This window comes from Cherax quadricarinatus, chromosome 66 (assembly GCF_038502225.1).
Source record: "Cherax quadricarinatus isolate ZL_2023a chromosome 66, ASM3850222v1, whole genome shotgun sequence".
NCBI lineage: Eukaryota > Metazoa > Arthropoda > Malacostraca > Decapoda > Parastacidae > Cherax > Cherax quadricarinatus.
This window is the reverse complement of record NC_091357.1, coordinates 10,490,725-10,518,617: the sequence shown is the minus strand read 5'-3', so window position 1 is coordinate 10,518,617 and position 27,893 is coordinate 10,490,725. Positions and strand designations below refer to the sequence as shown.

At 40.7% G+C, this 27,893-nt stretch overlaps 2 protein-coding genes across 8 annotated transcripts in view; one reads left to right on the top strand and one right to left on the bottom strand.

Annotated features, from left to right (window-relative positions):
- The window catches only part of Mvd (mevalonate diphosphate decarboxylase), a 40,312-nt gene extending 39,508 nt beyond the window's left edge, over positions 1-804 (bottom strand). Inside the window, exon 1 of one of the 2 annotated variants that reach the window (XM_053799100.2) lies at positions 523-804. In XM_053799100.2, the coding sequence (XP_053655075.1) occupies positions 523-526 (4 nt within the window). In that variant the 5' untranslated portion in view covers positions 527-804. Of the gene's footprint in view, positions 1-94; positions 440-522 lie in introns of those variants that run through there. The other variant, XM_053799099.2, reaches the window with a different exon arrangement.
- LOC128704078 (major facilitator superfamily domain-containing protein 3) lies at positions 343-27,893 on the top strand. 6 transcript variants are annotated; one of them, XM_053799096.2, is made up of 7 exons: positions 3,788-3,836; positions 6,370-6,958; positions 17,262-17,399; positions 19,078-19,404; positions 20,598-20,731; positions 22,374-22,522; positions 25,986-27,893. In XM_053799096.2, the coding sequence occupies exons 3-7, from the start codon at positions 17,263-17,265 to the stop codon at positions 26,949-26,951; spliced, it is 1,713 nt and encodes a 570-aa protein (XP_053655071.1). In that variant the 5' UTR covers positions 3,788-3,836; positions 6,370-6,958; position 17,262; the 3' UTR covers positions 26,952-27,893. The 6 variants fall into 6 exon arrangements, with proteins under 6 accessions (XP_053655072.1, XP_053655070.1, XP_053655069.1 ...); XM_053799097.2 differs by lacking the exons at positions 3,788-3,836; positions 6,370-6,958 and adding an exon at positions 343-456; XM_053799095.2 differs by lacking the exon at positions 6,370-6,958 and having other exon boundaries at positions 3,415-3,815.

The following is a 27,893-nucleotide window of genomic DNA, read 5'->3' as shown; positions in this document are numbered from 1 at the left end:
AGGATTGATGTTAGGAACGGAAGGACAGCTTCAGTTTCTTGGATCACAAATCCTTCACCGGCATGAAGGTTGGTGAAGGGAATAATATACTTACAATATTTGATAACAGCAATATTAACAGGGGCCGTACAGGTGACAGTTTTCATCTTGGCTCTTGCACTGAGTAGTCTCCTTTCCTGCTTGCTTGCACACAAGTGCTGGGATATTCCTGGCTGAATTATTTCTGTTTCCGGGGGCTCACACCTGCTAGGATATTCCTGGGTGAATTATTCCTGTGTTGGCCGGCGCTCACAATGACAGGCTTGGACGAACCCGTTCCACCGGCCCCACACGCCTCACTGCCTGGCCGCCCCGGGGCTTGAACCCTTCAATACTTGTAAAAACTGGGCGCTGAACGATCTGGGAAAGTGTTCCCGTAGCCCATAAGCCCAGCTCCTACCTCAATGCACGCAAAAGGTATAGAGGAAAGTAGTTTTTTTACTTAAGGAAAATATTAAAATACGTAAGCATGTATGTACTCACCCATATGTGGTTATGGGGTTGAAACACAGCTCCTGGCCCCGCCAGGCGTATGGAATATGCATACGTGTGTGGACGTATACTTATGCATATGTACAAGTGTGCTTATGTATATGTGCATTTATGTACATATATATGCACATGTAAACATATACACATATTTGTGGATGTGTGTCTGTATGCGTTTGCATATGCGTGCTCGGTGAAGTTATGCTGATGCGAGGAATTTGGGTTATTGTCTTTTCTTACAACAGTGGTATACAATACCGAGAAGATGAGAACTTACATACGAGCAGCAACTGGTTATCTTATCTTTATTTGAAGATGTTTCACTTTATCAGTCCAGTACAGAGATGATTTCCGAAGGCAGTAGATGAGGTAATCAGTCACTCAGCCTGCCTATACTTCAGCTTCATAATAATAATAATAATAATAATAATAATAATAATAATAATAATAATAATAATAATAAAATTTTATTTCAGCAGGATACAATGTTTGTACAAAAGAGAATGACATTTGGTGCACATGCCTAAAGCCCCTTTAAATGCAGAGCATTTCGGGCAAACTTTAGATTATAAGGCAATAACAGTATTCCTCAAGATAAAGGTACTGAAAACCGGCTTACAGATTGAGGGACTGATTGCCTCGTCTCCCACTGTGATTCGTATCGTACACAGGTCTACAGAGGGCCTGTAGCTCGGTGGATAGCGCAGTCACCTCGCATACTGAGTGTCCGTGGTTCGATCCCAGACACGAGTGGAAACGTTGGGCATGTTTCCTTAAACCTGCTGTTTCTCTTCACCTAGTAATAAGTACCAGTGTGTTTGTCAACTGTTCCAAGTATTATCTTGGGTGGCTAAAGCTCCCGCTTTACACACGGAGGGCCCGGGTTCGATTCCCGGCGGGTGGAAACATTTCGACACGTTTCCTTACACCTGTTGTCCTGTTCACCTAGCAGCAAATAGGTACCTGGGTGTTAGTCGACTGGTGTGGGTCGCATCCTGGGGGACAAGATTAAGGACCCCAATGGAAATAAGTTAGACAGTCCTCGATGACGCACTGACTTTCTTGGGTTATCCTGGGTGGCTAACCCTCCGGGGTTAAAAATCCGAACGAAATCTTATCTTATCTTATCTTATCAAAGGACCCCAGTGGAATTATATAAGACAGACACCGACCCACACCTAAAAGAAATGGTTATAAGTTTATAACTATAATCATTTTTTAAAGGGGTGAACCGGTAAACCAGCGGAAGGCCTCGGTCAGACGACCAAAAGCTCCAACGACGGGTCATCATCTGACTAAGACCCACGTCAGGAAACACTTGTCCTGTTTCCTGACGAACCTTACGTAACCTAACCCGCACCTAAAGTCAGTACCTGACTAGCCGGGCTGTGGTTCATACGTCGGTTTGCGTGCGGCCAGCAATAACAGCCTGGTTGATCAGGCCCTGATCCACAACGAGGCCTGGTCATGGAGTGGGTCGTGGGGGCACTGACCCCCGAAACATCTTCCAGGTATGCTTCAGATATAGAGAGTCCCCGATGAGTCACTAACTTGACTGGGTTAACCTAGATTGTTAACCCTCTGGGTTAAAAATTTAAACAAAATCTTATCATCTCATGCACTGGAACAATATGATCTGCAGAGAACCAGACACGGATAGGCGATACCTTAGTTAAATCTTCATATTTGCTACTGCCATCACCACAGAAGTGACAGAACAAACGACTGGTAAATACATAATCTCTGCTACAAGCTTCTTATCAGCTGCGACGAGACACAAATTAGATGACCTCATGTGACTTGTGACTTGCATTCACATTTCACTTGTGACTTGCATTCACATTTCACTTGTGACTTGCATTCACATTTCACTTGTGACTTGCATTCACATTTCACTTGTGACTTGCATTCACATTTCACTTGTGACTTGCATTCACATCCCGGCAAGTCATGTTACTTCCAATTTGGGAGCTTTTTTTTCTAGACACCGAGATTATTTTATTATAATAAAAAATGAGGCACTAAACCTACAAGGGTCATACAGCGCAGTGGGGCAAGGAAGAATACATGGGTATCGGGCAGCAAGACGGAGAGGTATTATATTAGTAGGGTCATACAGTGCAGCGGGGCAGGGAAAAGTGCAGGGGTATAGGGCAGCAAGAGGGAGAAGTCTAGACATGAAGAGGCAGGGCGCTGTACGGCAGATGCTGCCATTGGCCTTATAAACCCTTAACAAAGGGGAGAAAACACGTCCCTAACTATCCTCCCGTGACTTCTGCGCCAGCCGTCGTCGGGTGTATCTCTCTCTCTCTCTCTCGCTTGAGTATCAGTGACAAATTTTCCCCGTTCTCTCTGGGAGGCTTGTCCTCATCTATTTTGCCCGCCGGGCAATAAGTCACTCTGACTTTTTTGGGTTATCCTAGGTTCTCTACACATATGCTGCTATGTATGATAATTCTATGTAACTGTATTTGTGTATACCTGAATAAACTTACTTACTTACAGGAGGGGCACCTGTTCAGCGGCTTACTTTTAGCCAACTCCATTTTTTCCGCTCTACGGAAAATTCTTTGTCGGTCTTTGGTGGTACGCCGGTTACTGAACTCAGGTGGGAGTGTAGGCGTCCCTCTTTGCTGGGGCTTGGCAAGAAGGTCCACCGGATCTAATTGGAAACTTCAAGTTTCTATCTCTATATACAAAGGAACTTTTGTTCTTTTTCTCTCATCGCCCAGCCTTGGGCAACAAATCTTCCTCGTGCCATCGAGAAGTCGGGTTTATACTGTCCGTGGTCCTGATAAACCCAACTAAGAAAAGAACGAACTGTCCTCTCGTGATTGAGTGTTTGTTAGGACTTCTGCGCTAGCCTTCGTCGGGTGTGGACGTCTCTCTCTCGCCTGAGTATCAGTGACAAATTTCTCCCGTTCTCACTGGGACGCTTGTCCTCATCTATTTTGCCCGCCGGGCACTCTGGCTTACTTTAGCCAGCTCCATTTTTTCCGCTCTGCGGGAAATTCTTTAACGGTCTTTGGTGGGAAGCCGGTTACTGAACTCGGGTGGGAGTGTGGGCGTCCTTCTCTGCTGGGGCTTGGCAAGAGGGTCCACCGGATCTAATTGGAAACTTCATGTCTCTATCTCTATTTACAAAGGAACTTTTGTTCCTTTTCTCTCATCGCCCAGCCTTGGGCAACAATTTTTTCTCGTACCATCGAGAAACCGGGCTCGATACAGCGTATGCTGTCAGTGGCCCTGATAAACCCAACAAAGAAAGAAAGAAAAGAAGACTGTTTGTTAGTTGTGGCGCCTGAGCGGTTAGCATAATATTGTGCACTCAATGCTCGTTCTGTGTTGAGTTATTAGTTGTCCCGCCTGAGCGGCTATGTTATTGTGCATCTCTTGCTCGTCCTGTGTTAAGAGATTGTTAGTCGTGCAGACTGAGCGGCTCAGTTTATCATGCATATCATGCTCACTCTGCAAGTGGTATTGCAAAAAAACAGGGTTGGTCATAAAACTTATGCAGCACTGGCCTCAAATGCAGTATAATGTGATTCTTTATTGACAACGTTTCACCCACACAGTGGGCTTTTTCAAGTCACACACGGATCTACCTGGGGTTGGAAGGTACGAGAGTATTTATAGTCATGTTCAGAATGTTGAGGTCAGGTGGAGAATGCTGCATCTGATGATCTACCGGGTGGGGTTATGGAGTCTTGGGTAGCTTGGCAGGGGTATTGGACAAGTTGTAGACCTTCTGCAGTGTTCTATGTTCTTATGTGGGATAGCGATGAAGAAGTTTCTTGGCGAGTGGTTCAGCTATGTTATAGAAGCCGTTGTTCTGGTTGAAATTGTTGGTTATAGAGATAAGCGATGATTCCAGGATTCTTCTGTATTGAGTGTTGTCTTCTGTGGCTATAAGTCTTGAGTTTCTGTAGTTAATTAAATGGTTGTGTGAAATGCGATGTTGTACACAGGCATTCCTTGTATCGTCAGTCCTGCTTGCATATTGGTGTTCTGAAATGCGTGTTTGGAGGTCTCTTGATGTTTCGCCCACATATAATATGTTGCAGTCATTACAAGGGATTATGTATACCCCTGCAGAGGATGGAGGCTTGTCCTGTCTACTACTGGTGATGTCCTTGATGGTCGTGGTTGTGGAGGTAGATACTTGGAATGATGTTTTGGTAAAGATGTTGGAAACATGTTTGGCATTGGAGTTGGTGGGGAGGACTATGTATCTCTTCTCGGCAGTGTCTTCTCTGGGTGTGTTGAAGATGTTTAATGCCCGCCGTCTGCAGTCTCTGATGAAGTGACGAGGATAATGGAGTTTAGAAAATACTTGTTCAATTATAGTGCATTCTTCCTCAAGGAACTCATTGCTGCAGATTCTGAGTGCACGTAGGAAGAAGCCTATAATCACACCACGTTTGGTTTTGGTGTCGTGGTGAGAGTAGAAGTGGAGAAGATCGTTTTGGTTGGTGGGTTTTCGATAGACTTTAAAACGAAGTTCGTGGTCAGCTTTGCAGAGCAGAACATCAAGGAAAGGAAGAGTGTTGTCGACTTCTTCTTCAAGTGTGAACTGGATTGAAGGCTCGACCTGGTTGAGCTTGTCTTGGAGAGCTTGAACGTTGAAGCATTTAGGAGTTATGAGGAGAATGTCGTCAACATAACAGAGCCAGGTGACAGACGAAGGAATAATGGTGGAGAAACGTTCGGCTTCTAGATGTTCCATGTATAAGTTCGCCAGGACTGCACTGAGTGGTGAACCCATGGGTAGTCCAAAAGTCTGCTGAAAGAGGTGATTTTCGAAGGAGAAACACGTAAAGCTTCGATTTAAAGTCTATCGAAAACCCACCAACCAAAACGATCTTCTCCACTTCTACTCTCACCACGACACCAAAACCAAACGTGGTGTGATTATAGGCTTCTTCCTACGTGCACTCAGAATCTGCAGCAATGAGTTCCTTGAGGAAGAATGCACTATAATTGAACAAGTATTTTCTAAACTCCATTATCCTCGTCACTTCATCAGAGACTGCAGACGGCGGGCATTAAACATCTTCAACACACCCAGAGAAGACACTGCCGAGAAGAGATACATAGTCCTCCCCACCAACTCCATTGCCAAACATGTTTCCAACATCTTTGCCAAAACATCATTCCAAGTATCTACCTCCACAACCATGACCATCAAGGACATCACCAGTAGTAGACAGGACAAGCCTCCATCCTCTGCAGGGGTATACATAATCCCTTGTAATGACTGCAACATATTATATGTGGGCGAAACATCAAGAGACCTCCAAACACGCATTTCAGAACACCAATATGCAAGCAGGACTGACGATACAAGGAATGCCTGTGTACAACATCACATTTCACACAACCATTTAATTAACTACAGAAACTCAAGACTTATAGCCACAGAAGACAACACTCAATACAGAAGAATCCTGGAATCATCGCTTATCTCTATAACCAACAATTTCAACCAGAACAACGGCTTCTATAACATAGCTGAACCACTCGCCAAGAAACTTCTTCATCGCTATCCCACATAAGAACATAGAACACTGCAGAAGGTCTACAACTTGTCCAATACCCCTGCCAAGCTACCCAAGACTCTATAACCCCACCCGGTAGATCATCAGATGCAGCATTCTCCACCTGACCTCAACATTCTGAACATGACTATAAATACTCTCGTACCTTCCAACTCCAGGTAGATCCGTGTGTGACTTGAAAAAGCCCACTGTGTGGGTGAAACGTTGTCAGTAAAGGATCACATTATACTGCATTTGTGTTTATATTTCCATTGAGTCGGTATTTTATACCATTTATTTCCAGCACTGGCCTACAAACAGTCAAGCAGGGATGGCCCCATCACTGAAAACGTGCTTACCAACATACTTAGGGCTGTAACACCAGACAGGGAGACTGCTCGTGTCCAAGCTGTGAGTGCATCTCACTCCTGGGACTTCATCTAAACAGTTCCCATTTCGGCAATGGGAACACGCCTTGACCCAACGACCCTCTGTATTGCAGTGGCTTTGCACCTTGCTGGCCCAATTCACACGGAATATATGTGTATTTGCGGCGATGTGCAAGCCAACCAATATGGTCTACAAGGTCTTGACTGTTCCAAAACCAAGGGCTGGCATGCAAGACACAATGAAGTCAATGATATCACAGAGAGAACCCTTGCTACAGCTGCATGCCCAGCCGAGAGAGAGAGAGAGAGCCCCAATCACTAGCAGCCAACAGTACCCACAACCCAGCAAACTGCCCCGACAGGATCACCATCAGTCCTTGAAAGAATGGCAAGCTCTTAGCATGGAAATATACCTGTGTACCGACACTGGCTGACAACTACATCTGTCAGTGCTGGGCAGCAGGGAGGAGCTGCTGATCACAGGGAGGAGTACAAGATCGGCAAGTACCAGTACATAAACTAACAGTATCAATTTGTCCCGGTGGGATCAGAGACCTTGGGATCATAGGGAAAAAATGCCACACATTTCCTTGAAGAACTGAGTTCCAGACTCATTGATGCTACCAGGGACCTAAGGGCAGCCCCACTCATGTTCCAGTGCCTCAGCTTGGCCATCCAGAGGGGAAATGTATGCTGCATACTGGGTTCACGTTCATCTTTGGAGGAACTGGAGGAGATTCATAAACTTTGATATATTGTACCAATGTATTCATGTGTGTGTTTTCTGTCTATTAATAAAATTCATATAGATTATAAACTGCAGGGGTTGGTAGGAGAAGAAAATATTCAAAGAGCTCCGGGGAGAACCTCAAGTTTTCCCTGAGGTACGTTTATTGTCTTCTCTGAGGATGAGCGCTCCCAGTATAGTTCTAGAGATGGTACCTCCCTATAGAAAAATATATATACGTATATATATATATATATATATATATATATATATATATATATACATATATATATATATATATATATATATATATATATATATGTCGTGCCGAATATGTAAAACTGGTCAATTAGCAAGAACTCATTTAAAATTAAGTCCTTTCTAAAATTTTCTTTTATAGGTTTAAAGATATATATTTTTCATTATTATATTTTTTTTATTATCACACCGGCCGATTCCCACCAAGGCAGGGTGGCCCGAAAAAGAAAAACTTTCACCATCATTCACTCCATCACTGTCTTGCCAGAAGGGTGCTTTACACTACAGTTTTTAAACTGCAACATTAACACCCCTCCTTCAGAGTGCAGGCACTGTACTTCCCATCTCCAGGACTCAAGTCCGGCCTGCCGGTTTCCCTGAATCCCTTCATAAATGTTACTTTGCTCACACTCCAACAGCACGTCAAGTATTAAAAACCATTTGTCTCCATTCACTCCTATCAAACACGCTCAAGCATGCCTGCTGGAAGTCCAAGCCCCTCGCACACAAAACCTCCTTTACCCCCTCCCTCCAACCCTTCCTAGGCCGACCCCTACCCCGCCTTCCTTCCACTACAGACTGATACACTCTTGAAGTCATTCTGTTTCGCTCCATTCTCTCTACATGTCCGAACCACCTCAACAACCCTTCCTCAGCCCTCTGGACAACAGTTTTGGTAATCCCGCACCTCCTCCTAACTTCCAAACTACGAATTCTCTGCATTATATTCACACCACACATTGCCCTCAGACATGACATCTCCACTGCCTCCAGCCTTCTCCTCGCTGCAACATTCATCACCCACGCTTCACACCCATATAAGAGCGTTGGTAAAACTATACTCTCATACATTCCCCTCTTTGCCTCCAAGGACAAAGTTCTTTGTCTCCACAGACTCCTAAGTGCACCACTCACTCTTTTTCCCTCATCAATTCTATGATTCACCTCATCTTTCATAGACCCATCCGCTGACACGTCCACTCCCAAATATCTGAATACGTTCACCTCCTCCATACTCTCTCCCTCCAATCTGATATTCAATCTTTCATCACCTAATCTTTTTGTTATCCTCATAACCTTACTCTTTCCTGTATTCACCTTTAATTTTCTTCTTTTGCACACCCTACCAAATTCATCCACCAATCTCTGCAACTTCTCTTCAGAATCTTCTCTTCAGAATTTTTCATTAATGTTAATGTAAAAATTTTTAATTTTGCACCAAAAGAATCTTAGAGAACTTACCTAACCTTATTATAACAAGAACAATTTATTTTAGCCTAACCCAACTAAATATATTTTAGATGTGTTTACAATAATTTAATACTGAACAAACACAGTGAAACATATTTTTTTTGTTAGGTTCAGAGGTTCAGAATGATTTTGGCGAAATTATTGCATACACAAATTTTCACTTGTCCTATATGGCAAGATGAGCGTTGCTATTTAAGCCAAGATCGCAAGTTCTGCCTATTCGGCATGACATATATATACATGTATATATATATATATATATATATATATATATATATATATATATATATATATATATATATATATATATATATATATATATATATATATATATATATATATATACATATACATTGCAAAAGCCTTTGACAAGTGTGACCATGGTGTAATAGCACAAAATGCGTGATAAAGGAATAACAGGAGAAGTTGGTAGATGGATCTATAATTTCCTGACAAATAGAACACAAAGAGTAGTAGTAAACAGAATAAAATCTGAGGTGGCTACGGTGAAAAGCTCTGTTCCACAAGGCACAGTACTTTCTCCCATCTTGTTCCTCGTCCTCATATCCGACATACACGGATATAAGCCACAGCACCATGTCTTCCTTTGCAGATGACACCAGAATTTGCATGACAGTGTCTTCTATTGTAGACACTGCAAGACTCCAGGTGGACATCAACCAAATCTTAAAATGGGCTGCAGAAAACAATATGAAGTTGAATGATGAGAAATTTCAATTACTCCAATATGGAATAACATGAGGAAATTAAAACTACATTGGAGTATAAAACAAATTCCAACCACACAATAGAGTGAAAAACTAATGTAAAAGACCTGGGAGTGATCATGTCAGAGGATCTTGCCTTCAAAGACCATAACACTATCAATCGCATCTCCCAGAAAAATGACAGGATGGATAATGAGAGCCTTCAAAACTAGGGATGCCAAGCCCATGATGACACTCTTCAGGTCACTGTTCTATCTAGGCTGGAATATTGCTGCACACTAACAGCACCTTTCTAGGCAGGTGAAATTGTTGACCTAGAAAATGTACAGAGAACCTTCACAACACACATAACTGCTATAAAACACCTCAGTTATTGGGAATCCTTGAAGTTCCTCAACCTGTAACAAAATAAGTATCAGGGGCCCAAGACTGTTTAACTGTCTCCCAGCATCCATAAGGGGGATTACCCCTGGCTGTCTTCAAGCAGTCACTGGACAGGCACCTAAAGTCAGTACCTGGCTAGCCAGGCTGTGGTTCGTACGTCAGGTTGCATGTGGCCAACAATAACAGCCTGATTGATCAGGCCCTGAGCCACCATGAGGCATGGTCACAGACTGGGCCATGGGGGCGTTGACAACCGGAACCCTCTCCAGGTATATTGGTGATTCATGAAATCGTAATGACACGATTGCAAACAAACCATACCACGGGTGGGGTTTGATTCCACGGTCAGAGAGTCTCAAAACTCCAGACCGTCGCGTTAGCCACTGGACCAGCTAGCCACTGTCAGCAGCAGCTGACAGTGGTACAGCAGCAGCTGACGGTGGTGCAGCAACAGCTGACCGTGGTACAATAGTATTTCTCACCCTTTTTACCACAGGGTTGGCACTAGAAGCTTTCTTTGGGCTCATGGTGGCTTATTTAGCAGTTACAAGCACTAAAAACAACAGAGTAATACAAAATACTGTACATCGCATGTATGCGTGAAAAAGTCCGCCCTGGCTTGTAAACAATGGTACACTAGCTGAAGGCAGGGCAGCTGAGGCTCATTCAACCTGGACGGACAGGCCAAGTCGGGACGAATGATGTTAGTTGAGTTTTTCATCGGTGGCCGGGCCAAAAATTTTTGCGCTAAAACGCTTCTTTTGGCGATTTTTTCATTAGACGATGCCTTCACTGGTCGGGGGTCCACTGTGTATTTATATATACTATATATATATATGTCGTGCCGAATAGGCAGAACTTGCGATCTTGGCTTAAATAGCAATGCTCATCTTGCCATATACGACAAGTGAAAATTTGTGTATACAATAATTTTGCCAAAATCATTCTGAACCTAACGAAAAAAATACATTTCACTGTGTTTGTATTAAGTTATTATAAACAAATCTAAAATATATTTAGTTGGGTTAGGCTAAAATAAATTGTTCTTGTTATAATAAGGTTAGGTAAGTTTTCTAAGATTCTTTTGATGCAAAATTATAAATTTTTACATTAACATTAATGAAAAAATATATCTTTAAATGTATAAGAGAAAATTTTAGAAAGGACTTAATTTTAAATGAGTTCTTGCTAATTGACCAGTTTTACCTATTCAGCACGACATTATATATATATATATATATATATTTATATAATGCTATGCATAGTATAAGTGGCTTTGGCATACTGCTCTTATCTGTATTTTTTTGTACCTCTGTATGTGTGCACAAATTGGAAATAAATAAATAAATAAATAAATAAATAAATAAATAAATAAATAAATATATATATATATATATATATATATATATATATATATATATATATATATATATATATATATATATATATATATATATATATATATATATATATACAGTGGACCCCCGCTTAACGATCACCTCCAAATGCGACCAATTATGTAAGTGTATTTATGTAAGTGCGTTTGTACGTGTATGTTTGGGGGTCTGAAATGGACTAATCTACTTCACAATATTCCTTATGGGAACAAATTCGGTCAGTACTGGCACCTGAACATACTACTGGAATGAAAAAAAGTTCGTTAACCGGGGGTCCACTGTATTATATTATATGATATATATATGAATGATGGTGAAAGTTTTTCTTTTTCGGGCCACCCTGTCTTGGTGGGAATCGGCCAGTGTGATAATAAAAAAATATATATGTATATATATATATATATATTTATATATATATATATATATATATATACATATATACATATATACATATACATATATACATATACAGTGGTCCCTCGTTTTTCGTAATTAATCCGTTCTTGGAGGAGCTACTATAAACGAAATTTACGATTTGCGAATCAATTTTCCCCATATGAAATAATGTAAATACAATTAATCCATTCCTGACACCCAGAAGTATTAAAACAAAAAAATTTTTTACATGAAATATACATGTAGTACATAAACAATACAATGGGACATGATGAATGAAACATTAACAGCATAACACTTACCTTTATTGGAGATTCTTCTTAGTGTATGGGAGACTGGAGGAGGAGAGAGATTGGATTGTCTACAGTTTGGAAGGGGAATTCCCTTCCAGCAACACCTCAGGTACCAATTGCTTCTCTGGGGTTGCTTCTCTTCTCTGTTTCTTAATGCCACTAGGACCACCTTGAGAGTCACTCTAGTCCTGTCTCGCAAAGTAACTGTGGAGAGAGCTCTGTTTCTGGCGTCTCTTTAACACTTCCCTAAAATGGCTCAAGACTTTGTCACTGTACATATTTCTCACCTTCTTTACCACAGGCTTGGCACTAGGAGCTTTCTTTGGAGCCATGGTAGCTTATTTAGTACTTGCAAGCACTAAAATGTGTGGAATATTATGAAATATTTCGTAGGGGCACTTGAGGGGACGTTCACTCACTGGTAAACAATGCCAGACTGGCTGGGTATGGAGGCCTCCCCAGCTCACACCATGCGTACGCGTCCCGGATGAACTACTATTTGCGAGTCAACCTATGAAAAGCGAGTCCATGTTTATACGAAAATACCCCTATGATTGGCGAAATTTACGATTGCCGAGAACTACGAAAAGCGAGGGACCACTGTGTATATATATATATATATATATATATATATATATATATATATATATATATATATATGTATGTATATATAAATAATACAGTGGTCCCTCAATATTCGTCCGGCCTGAAAGTCGTCCATTTTGGAAATCGTCGTGTTATTTCGTCTAAACATCGGATCACAAATGGTCCATTAACTCACTAATCGTCTTTCATCCTGGACGCATACTCACGGCTCTGAGCGCCTCGGCCTCCCTTCCCAGCCAGTGTGCCATTGTTTACCAGTGAGCGACGGTCCCCTCACGTGTTCATACGAAAATTTCATAATATTCCATTCATTTTAGTGCTTGCAAGTGCTAAATAAGCTTCCATGGCTCCAAAGAAGCTCCTAGTGCCAAGCCTTTGGTAAAGAAGGTGAGAAACACGATTGAATATAAGAAAAACATCATTGAACAATATGAAAGTGGCGTACGTGTGGGCGAACTGGCTAGGATGTATAACAAATCCCATAAAACCATATCTTCCATCATAGCCAAGAAAAAGGAAATCAAGGAAGCTGTTGTTGCAAAGGGGGTAAATATGCTGACAAAAATGAGATCACCAGTACTCAAAGATGTTGAGAAGTTATTATTGGTGTGGATAAATGTGGCATGCAAAGAGTACGTAACCTTTATTCGGTGCATGTACACACCCTCATTTACAGGCTATCTCCCTCAACCAGCGAACCAGGGGCTGAGGGTTGATGATGGGGCCCCGTCGTTCAACCAGTACCCAGGTTCCAGCCAATGAGAAGATGGTTTTGGCAATCGCAGAGGTGATGTGGGTACCACTCGCCTGTCTGCCCTTGTCATTCCCATTCTAGAGCTGGTTGAAGCATGGTCTGCTCTCTAGTGGCTTCTATTCTGCCTTGCTTACCGTGGAGTGCACTAATACCTATTGTTGTACATAGTGTATATAGTGTACACACTTCTGTTCTAAATTGGTGAAGGATAATATAAGTCAAAAGTTTTTCTGCTGTGTTTATTTTGCTCCCTTTACACCCAGGATAACAGGCCTTTGGGACTTCTGGGTTGTAATATGGGTAGCCTGTCCGAGAGCTGGAGCTGGACTTAGAGCACGGGTTGAGCCTAGGGTGACGCTGGAAGCAGGAACATTGTGTAGCTTGCTGTCTGGCATTGCATTAGCTTTGCCAATGCTTTACAAACTTTGCGTGTTAGTTGCCTTGCTATGGTCAGCCTTGCTGTTGTATGATCGTTCAACAGCTCGCTACCAGCTTGTTCGGTGTGCTCGCTTCACTACGGTCAATCTTGTGTGAAAATTTTGCAGTCAGTTTTGCTATTGTGCATCCACCTTGCAAGCGTATGTGCGTATTCTGCAATCGTACTGTGCATACCAAATAACTTATACATTGGGGTATGCCACCTAGACGAGTCAGACATCTGGTGTCGGCATATACTTTATTTAACTTGCCTAAATTGTCCCTACAGCGTTGTTGGCAAATTGCTCGTTCCATTGGCATTGATTACGAACGCACTTTCACAGCTGTGCAACTGCGTTCACTGATCACTGACAAACTTCGGGAAGAGGAGATGGCACATCAGACTCTTCCCTCTATGGGAGCCAGGAATAAAACTCCGATGTTCTCGCAGGAGGAAGATGATACATCAATGGAGCAAAATCATCAGTCTAGTGCAGCAGGGTTGTCTCAAGGTGAATCAGCGGCATTGGCACTTGAGCTGGCAAAAATCAATCTTGAGCAGTCTAGGGAGCAGAGGGCATTTGCCAAGGAAGAGTTTGATAGGGAAAAAGAAAGAAGGCAGTTTTCGCAACTTGTAAATGACTTTAATTTACAGAAAGCAGTACAGCTTGTTCCCCGCTTCAATGAGGCCGAACCAGAACAATTTTTCGAAGCTTTCAAAAATCAGGCTCGAGCCTTGAGGTGGTCGGAACAGCATTGGGCATCGTTGGTTCACACAGCATTGTTTGGTAAGGCACAGGAATTTACGTCAGTGTTAAATGACACTGAATTTTCTGATTATAAAGTGGTGAAGACCACAGTTTTGAGAGCATATACATGTATCCCAGCTAAGTACATGTATAGGAAAAACTTCAAGTTAGGCAGACAACAGCTTGGTCAATCCCTGGTTGATTTTGTGCGACAGCAGACTAAAGTTTTTACCAGCTGGTATAAAGCAAGTGGTGTTGCTACCTTCGATGATCTTGTGCAGCTTATTCTGGTTGACAGCCTGCTGGAGTCTGTGGGGCTTTTTTTTAGTGAGGGGATGCGGGCTACTGTCCGCCCATGTCTTGGACCTATGTTTGCCCGACTGTCTGCTGTCTCACTCTGAGTTTAGGGTTTGGCTTTTTGTCACGAGAAAAGCTGAGCTCTATCTAAGAGTTGGATGGTTGAGAGGAAAGGTGGTCCCATTATTTGGTGCCATGGTGGCACGGTTACCACTGGGAGGTGGGAGCCTAATCCTGAACCTTCTCGGGGTGGGGGTGTGGCATGCAAAGAGTACGTAACCTTTATTCGGCACATGTACACACCCTCATTTACAGGCTATCTCCCCAACCAGCGAACCAGGGACTGAGGGTTGATGATGGGGCCCCGTTGTTCAACCAGTACCCAGGTTCCAGCCAATGAGAAGATGGTTCTGGCAATCGCAGAGGTGATGTGGGTACCACTTGCCTGTCTGCCCTTGTCATTCCCATTCTAGAGCTGGTTGAAGCACGGTCTGCTCTCTAGTGGCTTCTATTCTGCCTTGCTTACCGTGGAGTGCACTAATACCTATTGTTGTACATAGTGTATATACTTCTGTTCTAAATTGGTGAAGGATAATACAAGTCAAAAGTTTTTCTGCTGTGTTTATTTTGTTCCCTTTACACCCAGGATAACAGGTCTTTGGGACTCCTGGGTTGTAATAATAAACTTGAAACAAGTAGCAGGAGATAGTCTTATGACGTCGATTATTTGTGAAAAGGCTAGGCAGTTGCATGATAATTTGGTAAAGAAATTGCCTGCAACTAGTGGTGATGTGAGTGAATTTAAGGCCAGCAAAGGCTGGTTTGAGAGATTTAAGAAGTGTACTGGCATACACAGTGTGATAAGGCATGGTGAGGCTGCCAGTTCAGACCAAAAAGCGGCTGAAAAATATGTGCAGGAATTCAAGTACATAGAGGCTGAAGGACTGAAACCTGAACAGGTGTTCAATTGTGATGAAACAGGCCTCTTTTGGAAGAAAATGCCAAAGAGGACCTACATTACTCAGGAAGAAAAGGCACTGCCAGGACACAAGCCTATGAAAGACAGGCTGATGCTCATGTTCTGTGCTAATGCTAGTGGGGATTTCAAGTGAAGCCATTACTAGTGTACCATTATGAAAATCCCAGAGTGTTCAAGAAAAAAATGTTATGAAGAGTAAATTGTGTGTGTTTTGGAGATCTAATAGTAAGGCATGGGTCACGAGGGAAATTTTCGTCGAGTGGTTCAATGAAGTGTTTGGCCCTTCTGTGAAGAATTACCTCCTGGAAAAGAAATTGGATCTCAAGTGCCTCCTAGTAATGGACAATGCACCTGCTCATCCTCCAAACTTGGATGACCTAATTCTGAAGGAGTTTGGGTTCATCACAGTAAAGTTCTTGCCCCGAATACCACTCCTCTCCTCCAGCCCATGGACCAGCAGGTCATTTCAAACTTTAAAAAACTCTACACCAAAGCAATGTTTGGAAGGTGCTTTAATGTGACCTCAGACACTCACTTGACCCTAAGAGATTTTTGGAAAGAACACTTCAGTATTCTCCATTGCATAAGCCTTATAGGTAAGGCTTGGGAGGGAGTGACTACCAGGACTTTGAACTCTGCTTAGAGAAACTTGTGGCCAGATTGTGTCCACCGGAGGGATTTTGAAGGGTTTGAGGCGGCCCCTGATGAGCCTATGTCAGTTGTGAACTCTATTGTGGCACTGGGGAGTTCCATGGGGTTGGATGTTAGTTTGGAGGATGTGGAAGAGTTGGTGGAGGACCACAAGGAAGAGCTAACCACAGAGGAGCTGCAAGAGCTTCAGCAGGAAGAGCAACAGATCGCAGCTCAGAATTTTGCTGCAGAGGAGGAGGAAGAGAGATGGAAGAAGGTGCCTTCTTCAGAAATTAAGGATATTTTTGAAATGTGGGATAGGATGGAAAGATTTATGGAGAAACATCACCCTGAGAAGGATGTTGCAAGCCATATCGGCAACTTGTACAGTAACAGTCTTGACCCATTTTAGGGAAGTTTTAAAGAGACACCAGAAACAGAGCTCTCTGGACAGTTTTTTTGCGAGACAGGACTCCAGTGACTCTCAAGCTGGTCCTAGTGGCATTAAGAAACAGAGAAGAGAAGTAACCCCAGAAAAGCACTTGGTACCTGAGGTGTTGATGGAAGGGGATTCCCCTTCCAAACAGTAATTCAATCTCTCTCTTCCTCCAGTCTTCCATACACTAAGAAGAATCGCAAATAAAGGTAAGTGTTATGCTGTTAATGTTTCATTCATCATGTCCCATTGTATTGTTTATGTACTACATGTATATTTCATGTAAATTTTTTTTTTGTTTTAATACTTCTGGGTTTCAGGAACGAATTAATTGTATTTACATTATTTCTTATGGGGAAAACTGATTCGAAAATCGTCTATTTCGATAATAGTCCCACTTCCAGGAACGGATTAAGGACGATAGTTGAGGGACCACTGTATATATAATTTATTATTTATTTATTTAAATGGTTTCTTGTTAGTGTACCTTTAATATGGTTTACAGGATGTGGAAAGTGACATACACAAGTGTTGCACCATTTGCTTCCTTGGGATGGCTCTATCTTGTCCAGGGAATTCCTTATGGTCTTCAAGACAAATTCATTCCAATTCAGCTTCGCTCAAATGGATTAGATTATTCAAGGTAAGATATGAAAGTTCTGTTGTCTATTTAGGTAACTTGACTACAAACTGCATCAAGTCACAGATATGGTCCATAAAGTGCTGTTGGGGTGTAAGCAAAGTAACATTTATGAAGGGATTCAGGGAAACCGGCAGGCTGGACTTGATTCCTGGAGATGGGAAGGAGGGTTGTTAATGTTGCAGTTTTATAACTGTAGTGTACTCATGCCTCTGGCAAGACAGTGGCGGAGTGAATGATGATGAAAGTTTTCCTTTTACAGGTCGCCCTGCCTCGGTGGGAAATGGCCAGTGTGTTAATAAAAAATAATATAAAAAAGCCAAAATATAACTACAATTCCTCAAAAAGATCTAAATCTTCCCTTTTAAGGTTCATTTAATGTAGGTTCACCCTTCTCATTGCTTCTGTAACTCATCGTTCATGAACCATATACTATAGTCCTATTTACTAGTTAACAGTAAATTAAAAATGGAGGAGCAGATGAAGGAGTTCCGGTCCTAAGACCATGTCAGTAAATGAATTCATTGCTAAGCAAGGTGCATACTATAATGGTAGTGGGTTTGTGTCGACCATCTTTGATATTGTTTTAATGTCACTTTTGCACAATTTATAATATTTTTAGTATATTTTTAAATGTTTTTACAGGAGTGTACTTTATATTGTAATAAACAGAATAGAAGAAATCAGCTCTAATATAAATTATTTAGGTATGAATACTGGTCAGAGAGCCCACAGTAAGTACAAGTCATTGGTAAACGAGTACGTCAAGTGAGGAGAGGCTGTAATCATAACAATGGACAATTTTGTAACCAACGGACTTCATCCATTGTATATGAATCATGTAACTCACTGAATTTTGTTCACTACAGTGGACCCTTGGGTAATGATTTTAATCTGTTCCAGAGAGCTTGTCCTTAACCGATTTTATCGTTAGCCAAATTAATTTTCCCCATAAGAAATAATGGAAATCCAATTAATCTGTTCCAGACACCCAAAAGTATTAAAAAAAAATAATTTTTTTACATGAAATATACATTTCTCTACACAGAAAACAATGAAACATGCAAAATAAATACCTAAATAAATACTAAAATGACACTTACCTTTATTGAAGAGTATTGATGTGTGATGAGACACTGTTTTTCATGAACAATCTGGGATTTTCAGAGTGATACATGAGTAAAGGCTTCACTTTGCAATCCCCACTAGCATTACAACAAAACATGAGAGTTAGCCTGTCTTTCATAGGCTTGTGTCCTGGGAGTGCCTTTTCCTCCTGAGTAATGTAGGTCATGTTTGGCATTTTCCTCCAGAACAGGCCTGTTTCGTCACAATTGAACACTTGCTGGGGTTGGAATTTTTCAGCTTTGCCATGCCTTATCACTGTGTATGCCACTATGATTCTTAAATATCTCAAACCAACCTTTGCTGGCCTTAAATTCACCAATATGAGCACTAGTTCCAGGCATTTTTTCCTGTTCACCTGGGTGTTAGTCAACTGGTGTGGGTCGCATCCTGGGGGACAAGATTAAGGACCCCAATGGAAATAAGTTACAGTCTTCGATGACGTACTGACTTTCTTGGGTTATCCTGGGTGGCTAACCCTCTGGGGGTAATTGTTTCTTGGTAATCGTTTCTCGTTAAGCCACACCAACAACAGTCTCTCCACATCTTTGAGTAGTACAGCTGACGGTGGTGCAGCAGCAGCTGACGGTGGTGCAGCAACAGCTGACAGTGGTGCAGCAACAGCTGACAGTGGTGCAGCATCAGCTGACAGTGGTGCAGCAACAGCTGACAGTGGTGCAGCAACAGCTGACGGTGGTGCAGCAGCAGCTGACAGTGGTGCAGTAGCAGCTGATGGTGGTACAGCATCAGCTGATGGTGGTGCAACAGCAGCAGCTGACCACGGTACAGCAGCAGCTGACGGTGGTGCAGCAGCAGCTGACAGTGGTGCAACAGCAGCTGACGGTGGTGCAGCAGCAGCTGACGGTGCAGCGATCTCTGTTTTGTAAGCATATTTGACCCATTGACAACAACAGCTTCCTTGATTGCTTTTTCGTTGGCCAAGATAGTAGTGATGGTTCAATGGGGTTTGTTATATAACCTGGTCAACTTAGAGACACACACTCCACTTTCATATTTTGCGAGGATCTCTTTCTTCAATTCAATAGTATTTCTTACCCTCTTTACCACAGGGCTGACACTAGAAGCTTTCTTTGGGCCCATGGTGGCTTATTTAGCAGTTACAAGCACTAAAAACAATGGAATAATACAAAATGTATCGCATGTATGCATGGAACTGTCCACCCTGGCTTGTAAACAATGGCACACTGGGTGGCCCAGGCGTGCGGACGAGTTCAGGACGAATGTCCTTAGCTGAGTTTTTCATTGTTGGCCGAGCCAATATTTTTACACGAAGACGCATCGATATCCGATTTTATCGCTATCCGATGGCATCGTTACCCAAGGGTCCACTGTACAGTGGACCCCCGGTTAACGATATTTTTTCATTCCATAAGTATGTTCAGGTGCCAGTACTGACCGAATTTATTCCCATAAGGAATATTGTGAAGTAGATTAGTCCATTTCAGACCCCCAAACATACAAGTACAAACGCACTTACATAAATACACTTACATAATTGGTCGCATTCGGAGGTAATCATTATGCGGGGGTCCACTGTATTTCCAAAGTTCATTGAATCAAAATGCTGTAGGCCTAGGGTTGTTACAGTGTGAATGTAGTCAAAGTATAGACCATTAATTGGGTAAAATGCCAGGCCAAAACTTGTCTGATATGAATTTTAAAAATGCCTAAAGCCAATCTGTGTACTACAGGAATCTTTCTTATAACCATCCTGGCATAGCGTCCATCCTTGGGATGGAAGCTGTGCCAGTGTATTGACCTATTTGACCAAGTTTAACTTTACTGCACAAATACAACAATAATTAAAATAAAAATATAATACAGTAAAATAAAATTAGGTCTTCCCAGAAAATCAAATGGTTTGCAGTGAGTAAAGAGAGAAGATATGTCAGATAAAATCGTTTAAGTGGCATTTCTCAAAATTGACCTGTTTGAGCTGATTCTTGAAATTGTCGTTTCTCTAAAGTGATGCCTGTTTTTTGCAGTTTTTAGGTGCTACTTACCACAATCGTACTGTATGTACATCCTTTAAAGTATAGTAATTTATTTTTTCAGCGTTTCATTGCTAAAAGTGCTATTGGTACCTTGGATTGCTAAAGGATTATGGGCTCCCATAGTGGAGGTGTGGGGTGGGCGGCATCGCTGGTTGGTATACTCTCTTCTTGGCCTTGCACTGTCTTCTTATGCAGGTAGTGCATTATTTTTGTTACAATTTTCACTCAAATAGTACATTGGATTTTGGTAAGAAGTTATACAATATCACCATTGGGCTATTATTATTCGCTCTCTGTGTGCCAGTATGTTCACTCACAGGATAAGTGGTGCTGCTCAATAAGCTCACTCCCTCAGAGCAATATACAGTATTTTTTTTTTCTTAAGTTTGAAAACAGTATCATTGTTACTGTTTTCAAATTTAAACAATTCACCTTCAAATATTTATTTGCAAACTATAGTACAGTAATTACAGACATAGGTATGGAATCTTGGCATAATGTATATATAGTACATATTAGTACTATGTACTGTATAATACTTATCAAGACTTAATCTTAGATATACTTAATGGCTTTAGTAAGTAAGCAAGGCAAAAACTCATTACAAAAAGAACAAAAGTTATTTTAAGATACACTGTACATATAATAGTTCCCATAGCTTTTCATTATTTGATTAAAAATTTCTTTTTATTAAATTCATGGGGAAGTGCTAACCCACAGTTTTCTTTATAATAACTTGGCAGTGCCTTTTCCAGTTGACATTAGCTCCTGAACTTATTAGGGATTCTTGAGACTACCTTCACAAAGCTGTCTGATTAGTCACAAATTTACACTGAATACATTGAGTTTCAGCTCCTGTTTCTCTTAAGGGCATTGAGCAATAGCTCTTGGATTTCATTAGTATTTGGGGATATTGTCACAATGTTTTATCCAGTCAATCTCAAATTTTAGTGGTGATTGTCAAGTCTGATTTCCACTTCCTGGGCCTCTTCAAGGTGTTGAATTACAGCTGTTTGGCCTTTCAAGGACTTTTGAGACTATTTTCACACTGCATGGTATGATTTGTCTCAAGTTCTTGTGGTGCTTGGCCTCTTGAGAGTGTTAATTTATAGTTTCTGGGCCTCTTGGGGGTTTTGAGGTACAGTACTGCATTTTTGGCCATATAAGGTGCACAAGCATATAAGACATATAATTCCTTGAGCATATAAGGTGCAGGGTGATTTTCCAAGACTTTTTGTGGGAAAAAAAGCATGCATGCGTTGAGATACAAGGGGCTCTGAGTGTTGGATTTGGAGAATGCTTGTATCTCTAAGATCACACATTGACTGAAACAAATGTAGTTAATAAAAGTTTGTTATTAGAGTATCACTGAGTAGTAATAAGAACTAGATAAATGAGGTAATGAAATTTGTTGTTTTATAATAACTAGCTAGAAAATGTTTAATTTTAGTTGAGACTCATGGGAAAGGAAAATTAAATGCATCTTCAGTGTTTATATTTGTACCAGTCAGCTCTCTTATTAAATCCCTCTATATAATGTGATTTTTTTTTTCTGAGTTTGACTGGAAAAGTACATCCAAAATTGAATAGCACACACTATGAAGGCCTTTGCACTCAATGTTCAGTTTTGGATGAAATTTTTCAGTTGTATTTACAAAAAATCATACTAAATAAGGAGTGTGATGAGAGAGAGTTGACTTTATTTATAATAATCTCAATCATGTAACACATCATTTCACTTATTTAACTTTATTGCCAAATACAAAAGCTGTGTCTTCAAGTACTGTATAAATGTTCTAGAATCTGAAAAAGATTTTTGTTTTTTTTCCTCAATCAGGTTCATATATGGCCCCAGATGACGTGGTGGGTATAGGGTGCGTGTTGCTGTCCTTAAATGTGTTCTCGGCAGTGCAAGATGTAGCTGTTGATGGATTAGCTCTTCACATTCTTCCTAATAATCAGCTTGGACTTGGAAACACTTTACAGGTATGTAGATATGTAATTTATTTATAGTTTACTATGATAGCTTTTGATCATTTTGATTTTTCTCTTTCAACAAACCGGCCGTATCCCACCGAGGCAGGGTGGCCTAGAAAGAAAAACTAAAGTTTCTCTTTTTAAATTTAGTAACTTATGCAGGGGAAGGGGTTACTAGCTCCTTGCTCCCAGCATTTTAGTCACCTCTTGCAACCCGCATGACTCACGGAGGAAGCATTCTGTTCCACTTCCCCATGGAAAATGATTCACACTTACCTACACCAATTTCTCATCTCTCTAGGCTCAACAGACACTTAAGTTCATTTACACACAGTACCACATGTTGGTGCCTCCTCTGCTCAAGCCAACCCTTGTGTGTTGAACCACAGGCTTCTCACAATCAGTCTTAGCTTAGGGTGGCCAGAAACAGCTTTGATGCCTTTGAGCAAACACTCATCTTTGATACATACAGTAGTTTTTGGCATGATATTTTTTCAGAATTTTCACAGAACCCTTCAGAATCTACAACACTTTATTCATCATCTTTACAGTCATATTTTATTTATGAATTGATCATAGCCATAGTATCATGGTTACCTAATACATCAGCATGAACATCAGATGTAGATTTTGCAATGTCCTGAAAATACATATGGTATTACAGTACCATAAGTCTAAAAATAGATGTCAAATTTTAGTTAAAATTCATACTTTTAGGTCTTTAGGCACATGCAAAGAAAAAGGTTTGGATTGCACACTGGGCAAAGAGCAACAAAGTAACAACCCATACAAGTGGTGAGAGATGTGTGGATGGCATACTAGTATTGGTAACACAGCTGCTGGTAACTGTTCAGCATGCATTTTGTATTGGGAATTCAGCATATAAAATTCCTTGATGACCCATTCACATTAGAGGCGATTTAAAACACTATAATTAATTTGTGATGTAGAGATGTTTGACTGTATTATAAAATAAATATCATACTGACTCTATCTATGGAAGAGTACAGGGTTAAAAATGGGAGATTATAATTTTACAGTCTAAACCTGTTTTTTTTTTTTTTTTATGAAATTAATTAGAGTGAAAGCCTAAGCATAGTAATGTACAGTGGAACCTTGTTTTTTGGCCGTAATCCATTCCAGAAGGTCAGCCTAAATTTGAAGCATTATTTCCCATAAGAATTAATGTAACTACAATTAACCCATTCCAGACACCCAAAAATATTCACGAAAAATACATTTTTTAAAGATTAATTATAATTTTACATACACAAAACAATGAGAACTAAATAAAATAAATCAAGAACATTTAAATCATTATTACATACCTTTATTGAAGACTCATGTTGGCTTACGGAAGACAGGGAGGAGGAGAGAGGGAGGACTGATTGTTGTTTGGAAGGGGAATCCCCCTCCATAAGGACTTCGGGTATCAAAGCCCTCTCTGGGGTTACTTCCCTCCCTGCCTGCTACACTCCCTGCCTCCCTTCCACACTCCCTGTTTCCCAGCTACACTCCCTCCCTCCATCCTACACTCCCTGCCTGCCTACTACACTCCCTGTCTGCCTGCTACACTCCCTGCCTGCCTGTTACACTCCCTGCATGCCTGCTACACTCCCTGCCTGCCTGTTACACTCCCTGCTAAACTCCCTTTTGCAACATTAGCTTCCTTGATTTCTATTTTCTTTGCCAGGATGGAAGTGATTGTTGATTTGGATTTCCTATATATCCTGGCAAGTTCTAGCACTCGAACACCACTCTCATATTTTTCAATAACTTCTTTCTTAAATTCCATCGTGTTTCTCGCTTTCTTTACCAGAGGGCTGGCACTCTAAACTTTCTTTGGGCCCACAGTCACACTTAATAAAGAAGCACAAACACCAATGGATTTTACAGAAATGTTTGGACGAATGCGCGGAGTATATGCTCATTCACCAAGAGACACAGGGAGACTGACTTGCCTACGCAGCGGCATCCCAGTGGGAGGCAGGCTGACGTGTCTAATATGGCTGATATACGAGGCGACAGCCGAAATATGGAGCAAAATTTCCGCTGAAAAACCGACCTAAATACGAATCGGCTAATAAACGCAGTGGACGAAAAATGAGGTTCCACTGTATTTTATCCACATAAACATCTACCAGTCAGTTTACATTTAGGTGAACATTAAAATGGTATAAAATACCGACAGGTTGTTAGGTAAGACACATATGCAACAGTTAGGTATCTTCATTTCGAAATGTTTCGCCTACACAGTAGGCTTCTTCAGTCGAGTACAGAAAAGTTGATAGAAGCAGAAGATACCTGAAGACGATGTAATCAGTCGATCACCCTTGAAGTTTTGAGGTGGTCAGTCCCTCAGTCTGGAGAAGAGTATTGTTTCATAGTCTGAAACAATATGGAGTTGAAGTGACAGGATGGAGCCTTATATGCTGCCAGGATGTGAGATGTAGGCCACTAGCAGAGGTAAGAATGTGGTCGTTGGAAGGTCAGGTCCCTCTCAAGTCCAGCCATTCTCACTAGTAGAAGTTGTCCAAGTTGATTTCAGGTCTGTACCAAGGGTATCTTGGCGGCATATAAGGCTCCATCCTGTCACTTCAACTCCATATTGTTTCAGACCACCTCAAAACATTTAGGTCCCCAGTCATTATTTGTGGCTCTAGAGTACAGTAACATTCCCCAAAGTGTGTGTAATATATTGAAGCATTGTGTACCTAAATGGCTTTAGTGCTTATAAGCCACTTATAGCATGAAATATATTTTATTTGCAACCCTTGAATTCGAGAGTAGAAACTATGCTTATATTTTTTTGAACAGTTTTGTGCTTTTTTATATTTATTGTGACAATACTCTTACAATATTGCCACTTAAAAATATACATATGGTATGATATACAATTGACCTATTTTGTGACATTAAAACATAGAAAATTAATAACAACACCTCATATGGAAAATTTGTACCCACCGTCAGCATCAGGGCAGATACACACCACTGCCAGCCCATATTCAGTATTTTTAGCAAGATAACTGTCCATGTATCAGTGAAGCTCATGAAAGGCAAGAAGATTGTCATAAATCATGAAGACATTAAGGAATCAAAGAAGAGTTGAGAGTATGACCACATGCTAGGAAAATAGGAAGGCAACTGGATTGTTGTGAGTTGTGGTGGCTTAGCTGATGCGTGAGTGTGACCCCACTCTGGTTATAATTGCTGAAGCAGAGACAAACTAGGGGTTTATGAGAGACTAATAGAATTAGAGGTGAATAATAGGCAAGAATAGATATTACACAGCTCAGATGTGAGTCCCTAATAGTCTAGGGACAGTCAAGGAAATACAAGAGCTAATAAAAACAGTAAGTACAGTAGTTGACAATTATGATAATTATTGCAATTTATTATTTAATAATGTGAAAATTTTCATGGAGATGTTTTCTGTGTTAAATAACTGTGTATTTTCTTTCCTTAACAGGTGGTTCTCTACAAAGTGGGTTGCCTTGTGGGTGGTGCTGGACTCACCCATCTTTTGGCTGTTACAAACTGGCCTGTAACCTTCACCATCTTAGCCTTTTTATATTTCATTACTGCTGCTTTGTCTTACAGTCTCCGCAATAAAAACTTCCTAATAGAGCCCTGCTGTGAACCAGATACACAAATAGATAGATATATTGCTGGCACATTTTCAAAAAATGACACACTTCATCACACCAAAGAAGTTACTTGTCAAGGTCCCATTTGTAACGTGTCTCAGCAGATCCAAGGTTATTCACTAGTAAAGCAAGTATTTTCTATTTTAAAGGAAATTATTGAGACTACAGGGACACTTTGGTTAAGTGCTTATGTTTTGCTATATAAAATGGGTGAGAGAGGGGCTATTAATAATATGCCATTGTTTTTACTAGATAAGGGTTTATCCAAACAAAGTTTAGCCTTTTGGAATGGAACAGTTTGTCAGGGGCTTTCAATATTAGGGTCATTTTATGGGGGAATTATTTTAACAAAACCAAATGTTAATATTAAGACTGTATTAATAAAGCATTCCAATTATAGATTAGCTGCTATAATAATACAGTATTTTGTGATAGTATTGTTAAATAATTTTGAGGTTTTTGGAAATGAAAACATATGGATTTTCCATGTCATAGGCATTGCATCTCTGTGTTCACTGAGTTACAGCAGTGGAATAATATCAACAGCATCATTCACACTTATGATGAGAGTAAGCAGAGAGTGTACCACAGAGACACAAGCTAGTCACTACAGTGTACTGGCATCTGTAGAGATTGCTGGCAAACTACTGTTTGCAACAGCTGCAGGTTTCATTATTGATTCTGTTGGAATGTCATGGACATTTACATTATTTATAATATTATGTACATTCCCAGTGTTAGTATTAACAGCAATGCCTGACCATCTATGTCATTTAAAAGAGGAATAAAAATTAAGCATTTTCCAGTTTAATAAACTTGTTGAACTAGGCATAAGAATTAACAACTTGGCATCTACACTGCAAACTGAATTGTTTGCAATCCTAATGGTACTAAAGCTTACTTATGACATTGAGCTTGACTCTATCATCATTACTGATTCTATGTCATCACTGAATGCTCTTGACTCATATAATGACTCCAACAACATGCTCATTGGAGAAGCCAGGTATAGATACTCAGGGACAAAGGAATTAATGTACAATTGCTATGGATCCCATCACACACTGGATTACTGTTTCATAATAAAGTTGATATATTAACCAAGAAGAGTTCCCAGGAGAATGTAGAATATAGCCTTGGTATATCTGTGTCTAGCATTAGGAATAATATTAGGAGAGAAATAAATAATGAAAATGGTTGTTATAGGAATGAAGTTAGAAGCCTGAGTAGATCTATAACCCACTATGATGACATGAATGTAGATAAGCATGTTTATGGAGCAACTTGCAATGTGAACAGACAGACTGATGTTGTAATGGCCAGGCTTAGGGTTGGTTACAAGTACTTCTGGCAGTTTGGGGGAGACAGATAATGATCAAACTAAATGCAAATTATGTGATCAGGCATATGGTCACTGTCTTGAACACTATGTGCTTAATTGTCCACTTATTGAGGAATACAGAGACAGACAGTATAATAACCTATGTGACATGTCAAGATATCTTATTAATGAAAATAAGATACCAGATATACTAAGCAAATTTCCTAAATTTGCTTGTAACAGATAAGTGAACTGTAGATATGTAGATATAAACCCATATGTACACCTGTTAACCCTTTTGGGGCCTAGTTCCTAGGCCTTTAGTGTATCCATATGCCTTTGCGCTACCGTCCACAGGATGGATATGGGGTGCACAATAAACTAGCCACTTCGGTGGCAAAATCTAAAA

Bases quoted from the DNA above. Each gene is read 5' to 3' on its own strand.
- LOC128704078 (XM_053799093.2), top strand. From the start codon at position 3,905: ATGTTATTGTGCATCTCTTGCTCGTCCTGTGTTAAGAGATTGTTAGTC. The intron at 4,024-17,261 runs GTTGGTCATAAA...TATGGTTTACAG, and splicing joins TGGTATTGCAAAAAAACAGG to GATGTGGAAAGTGACATACA. The intron at 22,523-25,985 runs GTATGTAGATAT...TTTCCTTAACAG, and splicing joins GACTTGGAAACACTTTACAG to GTGGTTCTCTACAAAGTGGG.